The sequence below is a fragment of the Anopheles maculipalpis genome, chromosome 2RL (genome assembly GCF_943734695.1).
Source record: "Anopheles maculipalpis chromosome 2RL, idAnoMacuDA_375_x, whole genome shotgun sequence".
NCBI lineage: Eukaryota > Metazoa > Arthropoda > Insecta > Diptera > Culicidae > Anopheles > Anopheles maculipalpis.
In genome coordinates, this window is record NC_064871.1 from 87,351,071 (window position 1) to 87,371,740 (window position 20,670).

The window sequence follows — 20,670 nt, forward strand, 5'->3', positions numbered from 1 at the left end:
ACTGTCTTTTTTCCAGGGGACGATGAGAAACTACACATCGGGCCCCATTACAGCTACCGGGCACCATGTTTATTGTTCGATCAAAAAGAAGTACAAAAACTGTCCTGTACAACTGTGTAAATATTTAAGTAGCCTGATTAATGTAACATTTTCAAAACATGGAACAAAGTTACAACGGCCGATTTAAATAGCTGTTTGGGATCCCTCTCTTGGACAGTGTTTCCGTAGTGTAGTGGTTATCACGTCTGCTTCACACGCAGAAGGTCCCCGGTTCGAACCCGGGCGGAAACAGTAAGTTCTTTTTTGTTATTGCTGCCCATCAGGAGGTTAAACATGAAAGAAAAATCATTTAAAGTTTTTTTTCTGCTACATAAGGATATTTATTCTGTATTCTGTATATTCGGTTGTAATATGTTTAAGTAAATAATAGTGCTTAGTACAATAGGTTGAAATCAATGCAGCGTGATTTTGGAGAACTGGGTAAGAGGAGGTTGTGGTTCACAATATTGCTTTTTAAAGGATCGCCGTCGTCGTCGTTGATTCTCCCCTTCAATATCCTTTCCCGTTGTTGTTGTTGTCGTCGCTTTTGTCCACACAGGGCGCTTCCCCAACGATTACATTTGTTAGGTGGATACACTTAATAGTCGGAGTTGCTTGGAGCCTGGCATTACCATTATTATTCGTCAGCATTATTTTGGAGTGGTTTTAGATGTAACACCTTCCATCGTGTAAGTTAGATAGTTTAGTGTTAGTTATGAGTAAAGTAAATCTTTTACAATGGTTACATTTTTCTCCCTGTTTAGCGAGCTTGCTTCACACTATCACACGCATTTTCTTGATGTTTGGTTCTACCTTTAACTGTTTGATTCTCCCTTCTCTACAGTACCAGAGTTTAGCTGCTCCGATGGTTGAATTAGTGGCTTGTTCGGTTAACACAATACTCAAACGATATCAGTTACAACTCGGTAGGTGCTAAGTGTTAGTGTGTACGCACATCGATCTACTATTTACGGATATATAGAGTTTTTGTTGCTTCTTTGTACTGTCTGTTAAGCCTTCTTTTTATCGAGTTTGCATGCTCTCTTGTCCGTCCTTTGTCTCAGTATTTACCTTGGACAATTACTAAAATGCACTGGCTACTAGAGAGTGATAGTGATAAGTAAGATTATTTACTTGACTTGTATTCCGGAACCGAACAGCTTGCCTATGGCATCCACAATCGATGTCGGTTTCTTCTTCAATCCTTCTTCATCGTAGCTAAAGGAGAAGTTGTTACCTCCGGAACCCTTAAGCAGCCAGTAGCCAGCAAAACCTACCAGTGCGGCCGTTTGGATTAGCTGATAAAGAAAAGCATTTTCCTGCTGGAAGGCGGCCAGCTGCTCATCACCCTGGTAGCGAACATTGCGACTTTGTTCCTCGTGTACAACTCGACGTCCAGCTTCAATTGTGCTACGTCGTCCGGTATCAACCCGTTCCCTGCGAGATTCTTCGGCACGAACTTCACGTCGATTTTCCGAACTGTCCTCGCGACGTTCCTCTCGGATGTTTTCAAGGCGTAGTTCATCCAGACGTTCATCTCGGAAGTTGTCTCGACGTTCCTCCGTTCGGCGATTATCTCGACGGTCTTCAGACAGCTCTACTCGGCGGTCAGCTCGACGCTCCTCCGTTCGGCGATTATCTCGACGGTCTTCAGACAGCTCTACTCGGCGGTCAGCTCGACGCTCCTGTTGCAGTCTTTCATCTCGATCTTCACGGCGTTCTTCGCGGTGGTTTTCTCGTTCTACTCGCTGATCTTCATGTCGCTCCTGTCGTCGTCTCTCATCTCGATTATCATCTCGAAGATCTTCACGACGGTCGTTTAGTCGTTCTTCACGCACATCTTCTCGACGATTCTCACTACGATCCTCACGACGCTCCTGGCGCCGTTCAACATCTCGGTTATTGTCTAAGTCTGCTCGACGATCCTCATAACGCTCCACACGACGATCGTTTAGTCGTTCATCTCGTACATCTTCTCGGCGATCCTCACGGAGATGCTCACGACGCTGCTCTAGTCGCTCCTGGCGCCGTTCATCATCTCGGCGTAAGTCTTCACGAGGATCCTCACGACGTTCTACACGACGACCGTTAAGTCGTTCATCTCGTACATCTTCTCGGCGATCCTCACGACGTTCCACACGACGGTCGTTCAGTCGTTCATCACGCATATCTTCTCGGCGATGTTCACGACGCTGCTCTAGTCGCTCCTGGCGCCGTTCAACATCTCGGTTATTGTCTCGTAAGTCTTCACACCGTTCCTCACGGCTGTTCACACGACGATCGTTAAGTCGTTCATCTCGAACATCTTCTCGGCGATCCTCACGGCGATCCTCACGGAGATCCTCCCGACGCTGCCCTAGTCGCTCCTGACGCCGTTCATCATCTCGGCGTAAGTCTTCACGACGTTCTTCACGACGACCGTTAAGTCGTTCATCACGCACATCTTCTCGGCGATCCGCACGACGATCTTCACGAGACTCTTCTCTACGTTCTACACGGCGTTCTTCCTGCATATCCTGACGTCGCTCATCTCGGCGGTCCTCTAGACGACTTTCGCGACGTTCAGTCTCAATATCCTCACGACGTTCCCGGACGGTCCTGGCACGATCGATGTCCCCCCTGCGCTCTGCCGGTTCGTGACGCCGTACGTCCACCTCGAACCGATCAAATGCCTGGCGCTGGTCCATCTTCTCCCGCCGGTCCTCCGTTACACGCTCTCTATCGAACCGATTATTGAACAGCAGGAGCCGTTGCTCCTGATCCTGATCCAACCGATCGATCCTACGATCAGAGTAATGCTGCCGTTCACCCACATCATCGGTGCAGACTTCCGACGCCAGATTGCGACGTTCTTGAGCGAGCGAGGCAACGCTCTGCACGCTTGCCACTAGGCCGATGCAGACCACCATGAATATGGTTCCCTTTTTCGCCATCTTCACGTACCCGGTGGTGCTTGTGGTAGTCATCAAAGCACAGACTCTCTCTCTCTCTCTCACGACAATAGTAGCACAATCAACTTTATTGTAAGTCACTGAAGCACCGAAAGGATCTGTACGAACTTCCCCAAAGGATATACTGATGCTTGTTAGCGAGGACACTTCCCAAATGCAACTGCTAGTGTCCTAAGAATCCGTCGCCTGCTTTTATATCAAAATTGCGGGCACCACCGATGACGGGGAGGACATGAAAACGGTATCCAACCCCTCCTTACACCGAATTAGGAAGCTTGAAAAATTACATTTAAACTTCAATTTCACACTTCACTTGTACGAATTGTATCGTACCCTCAATAAAGGTGGAATTGTGGTGGGAATTTCATTGATAAGTTGCCAACACACACCACACAAGGGCGCTGTTGAGACAGAGAGAAAGAGAGAGTGTGTGTGCGTGTGTGTATGAGACACATCCGCAAGCGAAAAGAAAAGAAGGAAATGTTGTCCCACGAATGGTGTAAAATGTTGGGACTGCTGCTTCTTGCATCCATTGACCGGTTGGCTCGATGGCTGGCACGCGCCTGATAAGGATAAATCGTCGCAATTGATTACTTTCCAATTGCATTACGATGACGTCATGCGGCCGCAGCTTTCACCCGAACCCAATCGATTAATCACCGGATGGTTGAGACTGCTTTTTTTCTGTACGGTTGGCCATGAAAATGGAAAACCATCTGGGTTCTCCGGGATTGTTATATTGCGCAGTTAAAGAGTTATTTGCTTTACTTATGTTTGGAGTTCAAGAGGAAGGATTGTTTGAAAAATTATAATATAAAATACCATGCAGGTAGAGGGCAAATTTAGTCTTCAGATTGAAAGTGTCAGATTTTCACTGCTATATTTGAAGCCATTTAATCGGATTTTTAGCTAGTTTTCTTCTACACTTATCAGTTTATTGAACAAAAAGATGCGCGGTTTCCAAAGACGCATCAAACGGTATGTAACAAAACTCTCGGTAAATTCCGCCAGCAGCATTCCGGGTCCCGTCAAGTTAAAGCGGAAAAACACTTTTCCCTCTGTAGATAGTAAAAGATGCATTTAGTGGTATGCACACGGACCAAAACTGAGCGAGTTACCGCTGATTTTCCACATAAAACACTTTTTCGTCCATAACTGGGTGACGGGGTGGAGGGATCGGGTTGGAGTGTTCTGCAAAAAGATGCACGATTCGAAGACGCATCCAACGGTAGGTCATTCATCCCGATCGGTCCAAAACTGAGTGAGATATCGCTGATTTTCCATGGGAATGCTTGGTTTTTCCTCAATAACTGGATGAAGGAGTGGAGGGATCGGGTTGGGGTGTTCTGGAAAAAGATGCGTGGGCCAAAGACGCATCCAACGGTAGGTCGTTCATCCCGATTGGCGGAAAAATGACGGAGTTATCGTCGATTTTCCACGGGAATGCTGCTGGTGGAATTTCCGGGAGTCTCTGGAAAATCCCCCTTAGTGTTCTTGGATATTCAAAACCACGTTGTGAAGGTATTTTTAAAAGATTTTAAAGGAAAGAAATAAAAATGAGAGGAAATTACTTAACATTGAAGAAAAAGTTCAAATTGTGCCGGAAAATATTTGTCTTGTCGGAAAGATATTATTTTCCAATCGGTTTTTAAAATTTCCATTTGCTACCTCCTCGGATTCATGCTCTCCTGTTACTCCTGGTCGAATTTTGCCGCATAAAATTTCCGGATTTTTGCCCAAAATTTCCAGATTTTTGCCACAAAAATCCGACCAGGAGTAACAGGAGAGCATGATTTCGTAGAGGTAGCTCGGGTCGGCCAAAAATTTCCAAAATCAGTTTTAATATCCAAAGTCAGTTTTAAATTTGGGTTGGAAATTTTAAGTTTGGAATTGAACTAAAATTTTTGCCTCTGGATTTTAAAACTGATTTTGGATTTTAATATTGGATTTTCGATTTTTCGGCCGACCCGAGCTACCTCCTCGGAAACATGCTCTCCTGTTACTACAAGTCGCTCCCGGTGGCAGATTTTCGTCTAAAATCGGCCAATTTCGATGCGGCAAAACTCGACCAGGAGTAACAGGAGAGCATGAATCCGAGGAGGTAGCAAATGGAAATTTTAAAAACTGATTGGAAAATAATTTCTTTCCGAGATGACAAATATTTTTCCGTGCCATTTTAAGTGTGTTCTACAAAAATTAATTTATTTTCCTCATTTTTATTTCTTTCTTGAAATATCTTTCAAAAACCCCTCCAACACGTGATTTTTAATGTCGAAGGTGACTAAGAGGGCTTTCCACAAACTCCCGGGAAATTCCAGCAGCATGATTCCTGTGGAAAATCAGCGATAACTCCCTCATTTTTCCGCCCATCGGGATGAATGACCTACCGTTCGATGCGACTTTGTCCCACGCACCTTTTTGCAGAACACCCCAACCCGATCCCTCCACTCCTTCACCCAGTTATTGTGGAAAAACCCAGCATTCCCATGGAAAATCGGCGATAACTCCCTCATTTTTCCGCCAATCGGGATGAATGACCTACCGTTGGATGCGTCGTTGATTCGCGCATCTTTTTGCAGAACACAGAACAACACGATCCCTCCACCCCCTCGTCTAATTATTGCGGAAAAACTCAGTATTCCCGTGGAAAATCAGCGATAATACCCTCATATTTAAGTCTATCGGGATGAATGACATACCGTTGGATGCGTCTTTGATCTGTCCACCATTTTGTAGAACACCTCGACCTAATCCTCCCAACCCATTGTACAGTTATGGAGGAAAAACCCAGCATTCCCATGGAAAACCAGCGATAACTCGCTCTTTTATGTTCCGATTGAGATGAATGTCCTACCGTTGAATGCGTCTTTGGGCCGCGTATCACCCATTTATCACCCATTCCCTTGGAAAATCGGCTCCAGATTGCACAAACCTATAGGCTGACTTAAGTTAAACGTCATCATGTGTTTTTGCTCCATTTAGTTAATGTTAAAGGATAGAAAGCAAAATAGAAAATGTAGATTTTGGATAAATGTGTATTTAATTTTCCATCCGTTCAATTTCAAGTAAAACAAAAAAACAAAAAAACAAAAACTAACCACATAATGTACACGACGTATCTCTGTGGCAGTAACAACCACAACGAGCTTTTTGTTTGTTTTCATTACAATAATTATAATTATTTTTAATCATTATACAGCTTAGTCTAGGATGGTTTTTGTCGCTTTCCTTCCAATTTAGTTTTTTTCTGTTTTTGGTTGATTTATTCGCATTTTCGACACACACACTCCTAGTGAAACGCAGCAAATGCAGCCTGACAGGTAGGTTAGATTGATCCATTCGCTCCAAGAGAAGGAAGGTGCACCACCGTGTAACACACACATGGGCGAATTTAGTTTCAACTAATATCCTACTTAAAACTTAAACTGTTTTTTTTTTTTTTGCTTTGGGAGGTTGTAACGGTAGTTACTGACTACCAACAATTGTTCCCCCAAATCTCAGACCTTTCTAAACTCTACTACCGGAAGGATTCTCAGCACAGCTCCACCCAAAGACACGTAACGCTTGACGCTTCTGGATGATGAAACAAATCAATTAAAACTAATCTCATTACTAATCATCATGGTGAACATGGAGCGCGGCGAAAAGTGTTCCCTTCTCCCTTCTCCTTTTTGCTTACTGACTAGAGAGATTTTTTGTGTGTCTTTATAATGTAACTTCTTGATTTCTTGAAGAACTACGGCAGGCATTCGAACGAAGAAGCGTTTCCCATTTCAATCTTCGTCTAAACGGTGTGTGTAAGTTAGTGAGCGAATTTTTTTTTTATAGAGGACGAAAAAAAATCTGGGTAAAGACAAATGTGAAAACGAATTAAGAGTTAAAGATATTATAAAATTGCTTTTTAGTTTTTTTGTTTGTTTGGTTTGGTTTTCCTTTTAAGATATGTAAGAATCGTGTACAAGTCGTAATCGTATAGAGAAAGGCAAAGAATGGCGCACGCGCAAAGCACCAATTGTTTTCAAACGAAGCAACGGTTCTAGCTCAGACGAGGACCCTCCCTATATATATGTGCAACAGGTCCAGATCAACAAACATGGCGAGAAGAATGCATTTAACCGGCATGTTTACAGTTGGTAAACGGAAGCTTTAGTAGGAATATATAGATCTACACCTCGAAACACTAGATTCCTGCCATTACAAACACAACATCATCTATCATCCATCTACAACAAGCCGACCATTTCTTCATTTCTCGGTCTCGGTCTTCTCTTTTGATGCTCTCTTTCTTTAGTCTTGTTTCTTCTATTACAAATAAATTACTTGCAATACATTTTGTACACCGCCATCAGCGCAATTTCCGCGTTTGCATCCACGGATCGGTTCTTTGTGTTCGGTAAAACACACTATATATTGCGGGTATATGATTCGAACGTGCAGAGAATGATGGCACGTTTCACTAAACTCGCTAGCCTAACCACATCGTCTCTCCTGTTATGCCGCAATAAAGATTCACAGTACAGTACTTCCCTAGCTATATCCATAATCCTACGATTTTCTTCTTAAACATAAGTTCAATCAGCCTTTTTCACGGCCCGCATGTATGCCCTGTGTGTTTGCGTTGTCCGATAAAATTCAACAGAAGGAAGAAGCGAATACACATGCGCACATACATATCAATAACTAAGGTCTCTCTTGGGTCTGGTGAAAAATGCTGTAGCAACATTAACCGTCAGTAGGACGCCATTGGAGATATGTCCAATTTTGTTCAAAGTCAAGGGTTCAAGTTCAAGGAACGAATTTAGATACTTTGTCATTTTGCAACAACATTTTACACAGGACCCAGGTTCAGAAGTGCAGATTGATTTAACTAGTCTTATGCATATAGTATAAAGCCTAGCACACGTGGTAACAATGTTACACTGTTACACGGCGCAGCCTGACCGGAAACACGTGAAGGAAGCAAAGATTTATTATTCAAAACATAACTAAAAGAAAGTAACACACACGCCAAACAAAAACTAATACACTAAGCAGCGCATTTAAAGGGAGTATTCAGCAGCGCCATTGGATTATTTGGTGGCAAAGAAGAAAAACAACGTCTTTAGACATAGCTCTTCAAAGGACGAAGGAAGTACCGCAATTACATTTGACCACCTCATTGGTTCCCTCCCAGCAACACTAATTTCTTGTGCTGCGATTGTAGCTAGGATAGATGGGAGAGAAGCTGTCAAAATAGCAAAATGGTCATACCGATAAACTCTAGTCTAGTGGGGAAGCATTTATCCGTCAACACTACATCGGGTGTAATGTGTGTGTGTGTATGTCCTTCTTCACATTCTATCAGAACCTCTTACTCAAGATGTTCGCGGACCGATTTGCCGGTGGTGCCTTGAGAAACGTTATGGTTCCCTTGCTGAGATCGCGCTTTTTTGGTTGGCGTAGATTGGGGTGAATTTTTTGCCGAGGAACCACCAGCACCTTTGCTTCCTATAGTGGAGAAGAAGGGGGGAAAACAAGAAAAGAAGAGAGAAATAAAATAGATGTTCAAACAGAAACGGAAATAGCCAATTAAAACAGTAAGCAAGTTACATTATTACGGACCTGATCTTACAAGAAGGATGTTTGATTTAGAGTGATTATTTGAGGGATTATCGAAGGCGTCGACGCAGTTAGAGCGAGTCAACAGCCTTCAGTGGTCAAAAATTACGTGCTGGATATGTTTTGATAGCCATACCCCACCGGAACGGACACCGGGCTGGACTCAACCAGCACGGCCCCGCACAGATGTGCCATACTGATGCGTAACAAAGCAAGCACCCTTTTATTAAATCTGCACACGCACCACACATCACATACAAGCGAGGATCGACGTGTTGCACTAGCGATGCGTAAAACTGACGGCACGCAATGCTGTCTGTTTTGGCGCGTTGTAGGCATAGAACCCTGGTGAGGACCTTGACGCTGTCCAAGAGGAGTTTTCTTCTTTTTGAATAGTATAAAATTGCTTTAGAATTTGTTTCTACTGCCATATTTCAAAAGTGTTTTTGAATTCTAGGTACGGGCTTCTGTGTTCATACTAGTCGTACTCGGATTTAGTTTCAGGTGTTGCAATAACTGGCGAGCAAACCCCAGTATTTATCGATATTTTTTATCGCTGTGAAACTATGACAAGGGCTATACAAAACTATACAAGGGCCTGAACATCCCTTGAAGTGATATCCTGGGCAAGAATGGGCATTGTTGCACAGAACTCGCCATCCAAGTACTGAGACGTTTTTGAGGCTTCCAAAACACATAACTCCAGATATCAGCAGGGACTAATAAAATTGTTTGAGCAATCCTCTAAAAGAAGACTTTATCCATTCATTCTATACCGGTCTAGAGAACGTAGTAATTGATCGCGTTGTCAAGAGTTTAGGCGAAAATCTCTAGAAGTTAATGTGGCTGTCTCGGGAAATTACATTTGTGAATAATTAAAAAAGCCTTAAGCCGGGATTACTATAACTCCATTTTTATCGATGATTTAATAAATTTGTTTGAAAATAAATGATAAAAAACCAGCTATAGCCACGAAGTATGAGACAGGCTATCAAAGATTGTAGAACCAAACAAGCTGTGCCTGTTTGGTTCTGCTTATGTTAAATGCTTATGTTTACGGAAATTATGGGAAAACATTTTGATGTGCTTTCAGTTCAACTGTGCAACAAAATATCGATATTTAATCCCATACAGGTATATCTTCCTAGCATTACCTCCTTTTGGACAATGGTGTAAGTAGTAGTGGTGGGAAAAGTGAATCGCAATAGAGAGTTAAATCTTGGAAAATGCTCAATACATCATGATTACAGTCACCTCAACGCCCCATTTGCATTTAGCTTATTTTTTTAGCCATTTTACCTTCAATCCCAATCAAATAATCTTATAGAATCTCAATCGAATCCCTATCCATTCGAATCCGAATCTCAATCGATTCCAAATCCTAATCGAATCTAGAGTGGAATGAATCCGTCAACACTAGCAACAGGTAGGTAAATACGGCCGGGGTAAACGTTGGAACAAAAGTTACTAAGACCACCCATTTCCGTAAGAATATTACACAAGAATTTTCTATTCTCACACAGTAGTCGATTAATAGAACTACCCCCCCCCCCCCCCCCCAGCGAATCACAGAGAAAAACCCCCAACACCCATCTACCCTTTCCAGCTCTAATTCGTTGGTGCAACGCGAACACACGTTAAGCTTCGATTTGGTTGTGGAAATTGCCGTAAATTATACATTCTATCGCACGCGATTTGAATTTTCCACGGTCGATTTGGTAAGGCACAGCAATGAAAACCATTCAGCGTAAGTATGTTTGTGTGTTTTGTACACCACTCTCGCGATAAGGGAATGCCCTATACGGTTCAATTTCAACAACAGGAAAGAAAAAAATGACCCTTTCTAATCGTACACCGATTCGTTTCGTGTCCGATTATTTTTGTTATTTCTTGGCTATGCTAATCAAACAGAACAAGGTTTTACCAAAGCATTTTCCTTGATATATTTGGTATCGTATCACAAAACACAGGATTTGGGCCCCTCTGATTTGGATGAAAACGGACCTTTGTTTTAAGTGACAGTTGATTGACTATTCACGCTACCTCAATGGGGCATGTGGAGAAACCTATCGCTTTTATCGTGTTTGTTTCAGAGTAATCAATTATTGAAATAACCTTGCCCATTGGAGGTTTGTACAGCAAAACAGGTCATGAACCAAGGCAAGCAAATTTGATGATTTTTTTTAAGCTAATGCCACATCAAGATGACCTATTGCAAAGGGCCTCCTTTAAAAAAAAATTTCGAACTAAGTTCAAGATCAACAACATATACATAAGTAGGGACCGATTATTCCAGCGAAATAGTATCCATACGTAGCGCGAAGAGGACATGTTAAGCAATGTATAGCTAAAAAAGCAAAACATAAATTGCCTATTAAAGAGAAACAACATTTGGGCGCATTTAAAACCGAAACAACAGCGCAGCGAACAAAATCAAAACAAAACAGCATGAAGCATATTATTATTGAACCTGCCTGTAGCGCTAATGCGTAAGTAAGTACGAACAACAAACAAAACAGCTTAACACAAGCAAGCAGAATATGTTAAGAGAGAACGGGCGCACACATTGGCACATTATTATTTTTATCACATTCTGACTAACTACATCAAATCAGCCTCAAAATGCGCAGATTGTTCTTTACGAAGCTGCTCCATCAATGTCTATCCCTATCCTCTTAAGCGTCTCTTTAGGGTTGTTTTTACTTTCTTGCTAATCTAAAACGACGCACCTACGCATCGCGCATCGAAATACTGGCTCGGTTTTTTGCTTGGATGTAAACGTAACGCTTTATGAACAATTATTGATTGACGCTTCAACAGGCAGCTTCACACTATTTTGATTTTGATATCGTAGCTGGGGCTGTTTATGTCCACCATCTTTAGCTTGCCGCGGGCATGCGCCACAAACATTGGATGAACGTAATATTCCGGTCCTTAATGTTTGGTTAGGCCGCGGGAACGGAGAAAAAATAGGCGATTAAATAGAGGGAGCGAGTTATCGTTATGTTATGTTTGTATGCGCCTATCGATTAGGCAATTCGCATTACATGGACATTTTTAGGATCATTTACTAGACACACGAGTGACCTATTGACAAAAAAAAAATTGCCTATTAACGCACTATTAAAACAAATTTGAACTGACAAAAGTCATAATAGTGGTTATAAGGGCAATTTTGTGATTAGGGTGTACATTTGTTGGGGAAAAAATTGGAAACCAAAAGATCACCCAACAAGATACAAAAACTGCTATCTGCTATCTGAAATTTATTAGCATTCGATGATACGGCAGAAAGCAGATAGAAACAAAGAAGGGGTGCTTTTTTTCTTCATCAGATACAAGATAGTGCGAGAGAGAGAGAGATGGTTTCAGCTAAATTACATCACTCATTCCTTCGTTAAAAAAATCCTAATTTCACTTCTTTTTGCTACACGTAGTAGCAACACGTGCTAGCTCTGAAGGTTAGCTACAGAACGCATGAGTGACATGATAAGGATCGTACCCGGTGGCGTGACAATGACGTTGGGAAGGCCTCGTCGGGAAGGAGAATGAGAGAAAGGGAGAGTGTCGCATCCGAGATAAGCCTTGATTTGCCGCACACACACACACATGCGGTTTATATTTGGTAGGTCGTGAAGAGCGTCTACACTGGCTTATCGGACAACAACTCCGATTAAGAACCGGTGGCATGGTCTGCCCGCGCGATAAAGTCATCGTACTCTCTTTCTCTCTATCCGCTCGAGACTGTTGCGCGGGAAGAAGTTCCGCATAGCAATCACACTCACGCACGACGTAAACAATAATCGGGCCATCGGGTTTTTGCATATTATGGGGTGATTCAAACCGGAATCGATCCGATCGTCCAAACTGGCAATGGACTTTGATAAAGCGTCTGACGATGGTGTGCGAAAACAAAAGCAAAAAGAAAACTACGTACCTTTCGAGTCACCCGATACGATGGCAGAATCCTTGAACGTACGGTTCATCTGTTTCACCGGAGATCCGTCCCTCGAATCGTCTTCCTAGAATTGTTCGAAAAAAAGCGTATTTTTCAAGGGTAAGATTTTGTTTATCTTTTAATTTGAATTTTTGATACCTACCGCTACGTATCGATGCCACAGCATGCATCCATACACAAACAGCACCGACAGTACCGCCTGTATGATTAGCCATACGACGATATTCTTCACCTGGGTGCGCTCAAACAGTTCCTTCCCATTTTTAATGCATAGAATCGCTTCCGACACAAGGATGGCAATGTACACCCAGCACTGGGTGCCCAGCCGCTTGCAGCGCGTGTCCGTAACGTAGATGTAGTACTGTCGTACCGAGGGTGCAGTAAACAGACCGACAAACACGAGCCGTCCAATGACGACCGGATGTGATGGGGGCATTTCAAAAATGTGCTTCAAGAAGAAGGTGTTTAATTCGGTTAACTGAAATTTCAAAAATAAACAGCTATTAGTATTATTTCATTTTCTGCATACGAAATTCACTGCGCAAACCATACCTGCCAAAGCAACACCAACTGACACACCGCGAAAAATCGCATATAGGTACACTTTGGATCGAGCCACCGTACCGGTGCCCAACTTTCCGGCGTAAACTGCAACACCGCTCGCTTTAGCTTCCCAGTAGTGGACGAAATGTCCCGTATGCTGGCCCACTTATATTCGCGCATTTCCAACAGCTTGCAGATCTTCAGCCCACACCAAATGCCGAACCCGTTGCAAACGAGCACATCCAGTATCAGTGCATCCCACCAACATTCGGCAAAGTTCGGCAGCAGATGGGCGAACGTAATTTCCGTAATTTCCCACATCACCGAGATCGCCCACAGGATGCCCATATGCCGGATCAGGACGGCCTTAAAGGCCCAACCAAGAAAGTGACCCCACGCGAACACGTCCACGTGAGACCAGATGCGTTCGAATGACATGTCCGAACAGTTGGCGGCGTATTGCTAAAGCGGAAGATAAATTATTTCATTAAGAGGATTCTTTAACCATCTGATTTGATCAGAATTGTCGCTTACCTTCTCCATGTCGATGTGAAAATCTCTCAGCTTCGGATCGAACCAGTAGAAGATGCCCATGATGGATTTATAGTCCTGGAACATTAGAAACTGTAGCAGCATCAGGTACAGCACCGACAGACCGAACAGCATCCGCCAAACTACTGGATGGGGCCGGGTAAATGGGCCGTTCGGGAACGCAAGCACCGAAATGATCAGGAAGAAGAATATCACGCACAGCATGCCGGCCCATATGTTCTCCTGTATATCGGACTGATTACTACAAATGCATGTTGACAAAACGGTTGTGGTTTTTGGTGTGAAAGAAAAGCAAACAAGGGAGCAATAGGTTAGTTGCAGTGCTGATTGAAGATCAATGTAGTTAGGAGTATTTATTGAGTCACCGATGTTAGAGACCATTATATAAACGATAAACGTTTAAAAGTATTTTAAAAGCCTTGAGAACTCTCCAAATAACCAGAAACTAAGAAATTGAACTCTTTGGCTGTATAAAAGCTGCTAAGGGGGAAAAAATGAACCAATTGTCTTTTCGATACTCTATGAGACTAGCTCGTTAAGAAGAAGCTATATCTTGCATATACAGTGGAATTTTGGGCTTCCCTTCTTTACAGCAGTGTAATCCGATATTGGCGATCGATTTTTGTCGCCTTTATGATCGACGGCCAAAATTATAGTGCGGAGCAGCTTGAAAGCTGCTTAAGGGTTCTTTAAAAGTTCCAACAACGAATCAAAGCTGTTATCTTCTTACTGACAATTTAATTACTATCTACCACTACTAGACTCTGTGATCTCAATCAACTGCCCTTTCAAAGGCAGAGTTTCACGAAGGAAAAAATGGACAAAAAAATGTTTATCAACAAAAAGGAAATGTAGAACATGACTCCTTGTATAGCTACAATATATTGTGCAGAAGATGCACCAAAGATAGTGTCAAACAACTCTGGTGCACATTGCCCGCAAACGTATCGTACGAGGGTGCGATGTACGATTTCTACATTCTAGGCGAAGGACAGTATCGTGACACGATCGAAAAGCCGGTACGCCGGTACTATGATTCAAGCGAAAAACATTTCATTTCGATACCATGTAACTTTTTTGAGCGACAGCTATCGAATCTGAACAGAATAGCTATTGGAAACAGTTTTTTTTCTTATTTAGCAGTCGCGACTGGTGACTTTTACTGTTTAAGCCACTGATGCGCGGATCTAGTAACCATTTGTGTGAGCACGTTGCGTTGCGATTACCTAACAACGTTTAAGCTTTTTTTGGCCCTGGCGGCGAAAAAGAATCTCCCCCTTTTTCGAACAACCTTAATAACAATTGTAGAAACGTTTTCATGTCCAAAGTACACGCCATGCTTCGTGTAACGTAAAATTAAATTATGCCCTCGCTTACAGCCGGGAGCCCCGCTGCCAGGTCATCCCCTAGGGACGTAGGTTATTATGGTAAAAATTATGCGTTAGAGATAGAGAGTAAAGCGATAGCGGGGCCGTAGAATATATCACCAAACTCCAATTCACCCCTCCATTCTGGCGCATACTTACCGGACAAAGGCAAAGTACATCACACCGAATATCGAAACGGCCAGCAGCGTGATCGTGTGTGGTTTGTAGAAGAAGTTCAGCGAGATATCGTCCACCGGCCGCTCGTTAATGAACTTAAACTCGTTGACCGCCATCGTGTGCTGTGAGGCATGCAGCAGCGTTTCACTGCCAATGCCACCACCGTCCGCCATCGTCGGTGGCGGACTGTTCCGCTTCTTCATGTTTCGGTGGCTCAGCACAATAACACCGTCCGGATAGGGTTCCGGTTCCGCGTTCTGGGCCAGTTCTGCTATCCGTACACCGAGGCAAGACCTCACACTATCGATTTGCCGGGAACGGTATGTGGTTTGTGTTGCGACTAGCCTTCCGTTCCCGTATTCCAACTTACAAGGTTCTCACCAAGTGGATTAGCAAGCACGGCTGTTCAGTACGGCTAGAGGGTTCCGTCGCTTGCTCTGTCTTAATTGAGTTAAAATCGATTCCACCAGCTTGCTGCGAGGGAAAAAAACACCTTCGCTGACCCGGGAAAGAATGGTTCCACCGTTCGCGTCGAAGATAGGTTGAGATGCGTGTTGCATTTACGGCACGATTTTATCACAGAAAACTTCCGCTGCCTGTGGTTTGTGTTTTTACCACGAGTGCACCAATTTTCACTAAAAAAACACGCGTTTTTTCGCGGTCCGCGCACGTCAAGCTCGTTCGTCGTTTGGAAATTGATTGAGAATGGTTTTTAATCTCACCGCAATTGATTACATCAGAGAGCGCACATGACAGCGGCTGTTGATTAGATTTGACGTAACGAAGAACGAGCAGGCTGGATCAGTTGCACTTTGTTATCAGGGCCAACAGTGACAGCTATGTTTGGCAGTTGGGAGCAGTACAATCGCTGAATGCACAATTATTCAAACGTGCAAATATTTCTCGCACGTAAATTAGGTATATTTTATACTTTACATATATAAAAATTATATGATCATTTAATTTCAATCCATAATACGATAATCTATTTTCAATATCAAAATGCAATCCAGAGTAATCTCGAAGTTTTCTTCTGTTTACTCCAAAGTAATCTTCGGATTTAACTAAGGATTACTTCGTAGTCAACTTTGGAGTCATCTGCGAATATTGTCTGGCGTAAACTCTGGATATTTCCGGTGTTCTATCCGGTTTTTATAGGTCGGGTTCGGAGTGAATTCGTGAATCCACTCCGGAGTTCCCACCACCAGTTTGAATGCTGTCAGAACTCCCGTATGATAACAAACAACTCTTGCGGTGTTGTGCTACGTGTGTTTTGTTGGAACGATCTTTACGGGCCGCTTGAAATTCCTGCATGTTTGTACAGCTGAATCTCGATTTTGGAGTAAGATTGTAGAACCAATCCAAAGAAAAGGACGCCTGACGGTAGCAAACTATGCGGTTTCTAGATTCATTGCGACGATTAGATGCATATCCTAAGATAGATAATGAGTTTAGCATACGCACCGTTAGTGGAGCGGCACGTAAGCATTAGTGATAGTTTTAAAAAACAGTCAATTACATGGGTAAAATAATGTACCGGGCTTCCTTTCCCTTCCACTTTCAGTTACGCTGCTGAGCACGGTCGTAATAGTTACCCTAGTGATAGGCGAAATCAATGCCTACCTTTCACCCAACATTTCGGAAGAATTGTTCGTGGATACGACACGGGGCCACAAGTTGAAAATCAATCTAGATTTTACCATCCCGAGAATATCATGCGATTGTATGTGCATGACATGTATCCAACTTAAATTGAGTCTCATTTTAATCACCTTTCTCTCCACCAGATGTATCACTGGATGCGCAAGATTCAACCGGCGAGCAACATTTGCACATCGAGCACAACATCTACAAACGGAGGGTCGATTTGCAGGGGAATCAGATCGAAGAACCGAAGAAGGAGGACATTCAAGCGTCGACGAAACGTATTGCCAGCACGGAAGCACCATCGGTGACAACGACACTAAAACCGGCTTGTGGAAGTTGTTACGGTGCAGCTAAAAATGCTTCCCAGTATGTGTGACTTCGACATGTCCGGAAGCGTATGCCTTTGATTTAACACATTGATTCCTCTTTTGTAGGTGCTGCAACACATGTCAGGAAGTTATTGACGCGTACCGTGAGCGCAAATGGAACCCGAACGTGGAAGACTTTGAGCAGTGCAAAAACAGCAACGATGCTAGTATCGAAGGCAAAGCGTTCAGTGAGGGATGCCACATCTACGGTACAATGGAGGTGAACCGAGTCGAGGGTCGATTCCACATTGCACCGGGCAAAAGCTTTTCTATCAACAATATCCACGTGCACGATGTGCAACCGTACTCGTCGGCACGGTTTAACACGACGCACCGCATCAACACGCTTTCGTTTGGGGAACAATTTGAGTTCGGAACGACCCGACCGTTGGATGGACTGATGGTGGAAGCGACGGAAGGTAAGCGTCAATTAGTTTCTTTACAATTTTCCTTTTGTTTTAGGTGCAGGGTAGCGCTAATTTATTCATAACATTGCTTAAACATAACGTAATTGTTAATGCTATAACCCACATCAAATCCGGAGCGGGGTTTTTTTTTTAGCATCGAATGCCTGTTCCAATTGCCATGAACGTTCCAAAGGTGCCACCTCCCTGTACCATCACTTTTCCCACATTGTTGATAAGCTCCCGGCCGCGCAATCCATATCTGAAAAGGGAAAGATTCGTGTGAAGAGCATACAGAAAAAACACGGCATTCCTTCACCACCAATTACCTCAGGGCGGAAAAGCCGCCGAACAGTGCACCGCTAGCCATCCCCACACAGAATCCAATCGTGAAACCCATCTTCATCCGGTCGAAGCAGCTCGGCTGCTGGTTCTGATTGTAAACACCACCCGGGACGGCTGGCATTGTTGTACTTTGGGTTTAGCGAGGTTTCAAAACACTTTCGAACTAATAACTCGCGGAGTTTTTAATTTTCGGCCTTTTTGTCGGCAAAAATCGTGCCGCAATATTGTTTGTTACTCGCAACAATGCACAAATATCACGTAATAGAAATTTCGATGTTACTTTGACAGCGCCATCACGTTTGGCAGCTGCATTCACGCGTGAGTGCGCGGTGAGAGAGTGAGATAATTTTTCTCACTTTCATTTTTATAGCAACGTTCGTTATAGGGGATTGTTCGGAACACACTGTGTGTAGTATGATGTGATGAAAATTTATTAGATATTTCCAAAGTTTGAAATCCAAATCCAAATTTGAAAATTCCACTCCCTTGGAGTCTCTGTTAGCCCTATACCGTGCTAGACGATAAGGTTTCAGTGTTCATCTACACAGGCTCCATTTTCAAGAGAAAGACCTTTTTGGCTTCGGTTACAGCACCGTTTAGAACTGTAATTTCCTAGAATAACTTTCGTCTCATGACTGCTCTTTCTTCCAGGTGCAATGATGTTCCAGTACTACATAAAGATCGTTCCCACAATGTTCGTCCCGCTGAAGGGGCCAACGCTATATACCAATCAATTTTCCGTCACCAAGCACCAGAAAAGTGTGACGGCTATGAGCGGTGAGACGGGCATGCCAGGCATTTTCGTCAACTATGAACTATCGCCACTGATGGTTAAATTTACCGAGAAACGCAAGTAAGACTTACGCGCATACCGTGGGGTTCCCCGATGGAGGAATTAATATTTATTTCCTTCTCTACTCCTTTCTAGTTCGCTCGGTCACTTTGCTACGAATGTATGTGCAATAATAGGCGGTATCTTCACGGTGGCCGGTATAATCGACTCGCTACTCTTCACCTCGATACATGTAATTAAACGAAAAATTGAACTAGGAAAGGCAAGCTAATGTTGTTCACACACAGTGATACATGGTGATACATGAGCGTCATGTGTATCTTACCAAAAAGCTGCTTTTAAATGTGAATCTCTCTCTATGAATGAATCTAGGCCCTCCACAAACGATTTACGATGTGTTTTTTTTCGCATAATGCACCGCATATATCTACATATACATATTATTTTTTGTTTGGTTTTGTTTCAAAAATTAAACTTTCCATTGCGTCCAGCAGCACGTTTCAGAGTGTTTTCAGGAAGCGATTGTAACATTCCATGTTCGATTTAGCCACTTCTGTAACGAACATCTCGTCGGTACCCACGGCCAGTGATTTTAGCGGAATATAAAGCTCCTTCTTGGGATCGTACTGCACTTTGCCAAGAAATTTCAAAAATCCGTGTCTTTGTTTGATCCGAACGTCACGTGTTAGCAGCAGATCGGGAGTTTGCAGGATTTCCGCATGCGACAGCTTCATGCGGCGGTGAATGTATTCGAAGCGGTACTGTAGCGCTTCCGTTTCTGTAATACAAGAAAACGGACAGATTATTAGCTGCTGATGGGCCACTCGAAGCGCCAAGGTAACACATACTTATCATCCAAATGCGTGGTTTGCTCAGCAAAAGTTGCTTCACTTCCTCTTTTTCGAATCCCATCACTTCCTGCACGGTAAACGTGTTTTTACGTACATGCTCCAAGTTGTACGTGATCAATCTTGGCTGTTTGGTGGCAAGCGTTCGCACCTCACTGCCCGCCAGATGAAACGTTTTCTGAAAATATCCTAACCGACGATCGATGCGCTTGGTGTTGAGCATAAGCCAGAACGGGTTGTTTGTAACAATCCGGGCAATTTCTTCCGGCAGGAATCGTTTCGATTCGAGATAGTTCGTTCGCGTTTCAAGATCTCCAAGATCTTCTTTGAAAATCAATGGATTTTTGGTGAGGAACTCACCCAACGTTTCCGCCGGCACACCAACGTCCGATAGGAAACGAATGTGTGCCTTCATGTCTCGCTCAAAATCCAATCCAAGCACAAACTGTGGGATTCCTTTGCGCTTTTCTAGCCGGTGCAGCTCAACGCCAAGTGAAACGAGCTGCTGCAGGGTGTCGGATTTGTTTACGTAGGCTGCAAAGTTGAAGGCGGGTTTTGTGTTGGGGAAAATTTCCAGCGATGTCGGATCCGGTACCGGATCGAGCACGGATCGTTGCTGTTCCTCGCGCAGCACTTGGTGGAACTCGTCCTGCAGATCATCCTCGTATCGTTGCAAGGCACTGCTGGGATGTGGAACGGTAGCGGCTGCCTTCGTACACAGTAGGCGACGTATTAATGGACCGGAACGTCCAGAAACACTGACTTTAATTATACTTTTAAGTATGCTGCGCATTTTTACACCGGCTACGAACGAATCACGAAAACAACAGCATGCGGTAAAGTTTTGTTTACAAAACACACCCGGAAAAAGCTTGTCAGTGTGCTATAAACAGCCCTCGGGTCAAAATCTCACTTCTCACTATAGTGAGCAGGTATTTCTCACTGCAATAGGGGGAAGTTTATGGCACGCATATGAGCTATCAAACGAAAAAACGTCAACCTTCTTGTTACCAAAACAAACCGGTTGCAAGCGAGAAAATAGCGCATCGTACAGTAAAATCGCGCAAAATATAGTTTTCT

The 20,670-nt window shown here is 43.4% G+C and overlaps 7 protein-coding genes and 2 non-coding genes across 12 annotated transcripts in view; 3 read left to right on the forward strand and 6 right to left on the reverse strand.

The window, feature by feature from the left end:
* The window catches only part of LOC126568306 (mitogen-activated protein kinase p38b-like), a 643,298-nt gene that overhangs the window by 438,626 nt on the left and 184,002 nt on the right, over positions 1-20,670 (forward strand). The gene's annotated exons all lie outside the window — the stretch shown is intronic.
* The window catches only part of LOC126568491 (ras-related protein Ral-a), a 337,581-nt gene that overhangs the window by 8,969 nt on the left and 307,942 nt on the right, over positions 1-20,670 (reverse strand). The window lies entirely within an intron of this gene.
* Positions 219-291, forward strand: Trnav-cac (transfer RNA valine (anticodon CAC)). The gene has a single exon. It is a non-coding gene; the product is annotated as a tRNA-Val (tRNA).
* Positions 1,170-2,972, reverse strand: LOC126567579 (trichohyalin-like). The gene is made up of 3 exons (XM_050223796.1): positions 2,481-2,972; positions 2,315-2,390; positions 1,170-2,236 (listed from the first exon to the last, which is right to left on the reverse strand). The coding sequence occupies exons 1-3, from the start codon at positions 2,970-2,972 to the stop codon at positions 1,170-1,172; spliced, it is 1,635 nt and encodes a 544-aa protein (XP_050079753.1).
* Positions 8,341-15,488, reverse strand: LOC126568160 (phosphatidylserine synthase). The gene is made up of 6 exons (XM_050224587.1): positions 15,168-15,488; positions 13,624-13,882; positions 13,099-13,551; positions 12,689-13,024; positions 12,526-12,610; positions 8,341-8,477 (listed from the first exon to the last, which is right to left on the reverse strand). The coding sequence occupies exons 1-6, from the start codon at positions 15,386-15,388 to the stop codon at positions 8,341-8,343; spliced, it is 1,491 nt and encodes a 496-aa protein (XP_050080544.1). The 5' UTR covers positions 15,389-15,488.
* On the reverse strand, positions 8,644-8,814 carry LOC126560137 (U11 spliceosomal RNA). Its single transcript, XR_007607056.1, has one exon. It is a non-coding gene; the product is annotated as a U11 spliceosomal RNA (small nuclear RNA).
* Positions 16,528-19,020, forward strand: LOC126568274 (endoplasmic reticulum-Golgi intermediate compartment protein 3). The gene is made up of 6 exons (XM_050224721.1): positions 16,528-16,666; positions 16,750-16,908; positions 16,973-17,198; positions 17,267-17,619; positions 18,601-18,802; positions 18,878-19,020. Exons 1-6 carry the CDS (start codon positions 16,579-16,581, stop codon positions 19,011-19,013), a joined length of 1,164 nt encoding a protein of 387 aa, XP_050080678.1. The 5' UTR covers positions 16,528-16,578; the 3' UTR covers positions 19,014-19,020.
* Positions 17,758-18,088, reverse strand: LOC126568634 (reactive oxygen species modulator 1). The gene is made up of 2 exons (XM_050225146.1): positions 17,934-18,088; positions 17,758-17,866 (listed from the first exon to the last, which is right to left on the reverse strand). Exons 1-2 carry the CDS (start codon positions 18,068-18,070, stop codon positions 17,758-17,760), a joined length of 246 nt encoding a protein of 81 aa, XP_050081103.1. The 5' UTR covers positions 18,071-18,088.
* LOC126568313 (transcription termination factor 3, mitochondrial) lies at positions 19,169-20,383 on the reverse strand. The gene is made up of 2 exons (XM_050224772.1): positions 19,591-20,383; positions 19,169-19,520 (listed from the first exon to the last, which is right to left on the reverse strand). Exons 1-2 carry the CDS (start codon positions 20,381-20,383, stop codon positions 19,243-19,245), a joined length of 1,071 nt encoding a protein of 356 aa, XP_050080729.1. The 3' UTR covers positions 19,169-19,242.

Bases quoted from the DNA above. Each gene is read 5' to 3' on its own strand.
- LOC126568160 (XM_050224587.1), bottom strand. From the start codon at position 15,388: ATGAAGAAGCGGAACAGTCCGCCACCGACGATGGCGGACGGTGGTGGC. The intron at 12,611-12,688 runs GTAGGTATCAAA...GAACAATTCTAG, and splicing joins TGTGGCATCGATACGTAGCG to GAAGACGATTCGAGGGACGG. The intron at 8,478-12,525 runs GTACGTAGTTTT...TCTCCACTATAG, and splicing joins CGTATCGGGTGACTCGAAAG to GAAGCAAAGGTGCTGGTGGT.
- LOC126568313 (XM_050224772.1), bottom strand. From the start codon at position 20,383: ATGCGCAGCATACTTAAAAGTATAATTAAAGTCAGTGTTTCTGGACGT. The intron at 19,521-19,590 runs GTATGTGTTACC...CTTGTATTACAG, and splicing joins ACCACGCATTTGGATGATAA to AAACGGAAGCGCTACAGTAC.
- LOC126568274 (XM_050224721.1), top strand. From the start codon at position 16,579: ATGCGGTTTCTAGATTCATTGCGACGATTAGATGCATATCCTAAGATA. The intron at 17,199-17,266 runs GTATGTGTGACT...CCTCTTTTGTAG, and splicing joins GCAGCTAAAAATGCTTCCCA to GTGCTGCAACACATGTCAGG. The intron at 17,620-18,600 runs GTAAGCGTCAAT...TCTTTCTTCCAG, and splicing joins GATGGTGGAAGCGACGGAAG to GTGCAATGATGTTCCAGTAC.
- LOC126567579 (XM_050223796.1), bottom strand. From the start codon at position 2,972: ATGGCGAAAAAGGGAACCATATTCATGGTGGTCTGCATCGGCCTAGTG. The intron at 2,391-2,480 runs GTGCGTGATGAA...CGACTAGGGCAG, and splicing joins GTGCGGATCGCCGAGAAGAT to CGTCGGGAGGATCTCCGTGA. The intron at 2,237-2,314 runs GTGTGAACAGCC...AGGAGCGACTAG, and splicing joins TGAACGACTTAACGATCGTC to AGCAGCGTCGTGAACATCGC.
- LOC126568634 (XM_050225146.1), bottom strand. From the start codon at position 18,070: ATGCCAGCCGTCCCGGGTGGTGTTTACAATCAGAACCAGCAGCCGAGC. The intron at 17,867-17,933 runs GTAATTGGTGGT...TTCCCTTTTCAG, and splicing joins GGCGGCTTTTCCGCCCTGAG to ATATGGATTGCGCGGCCGGG.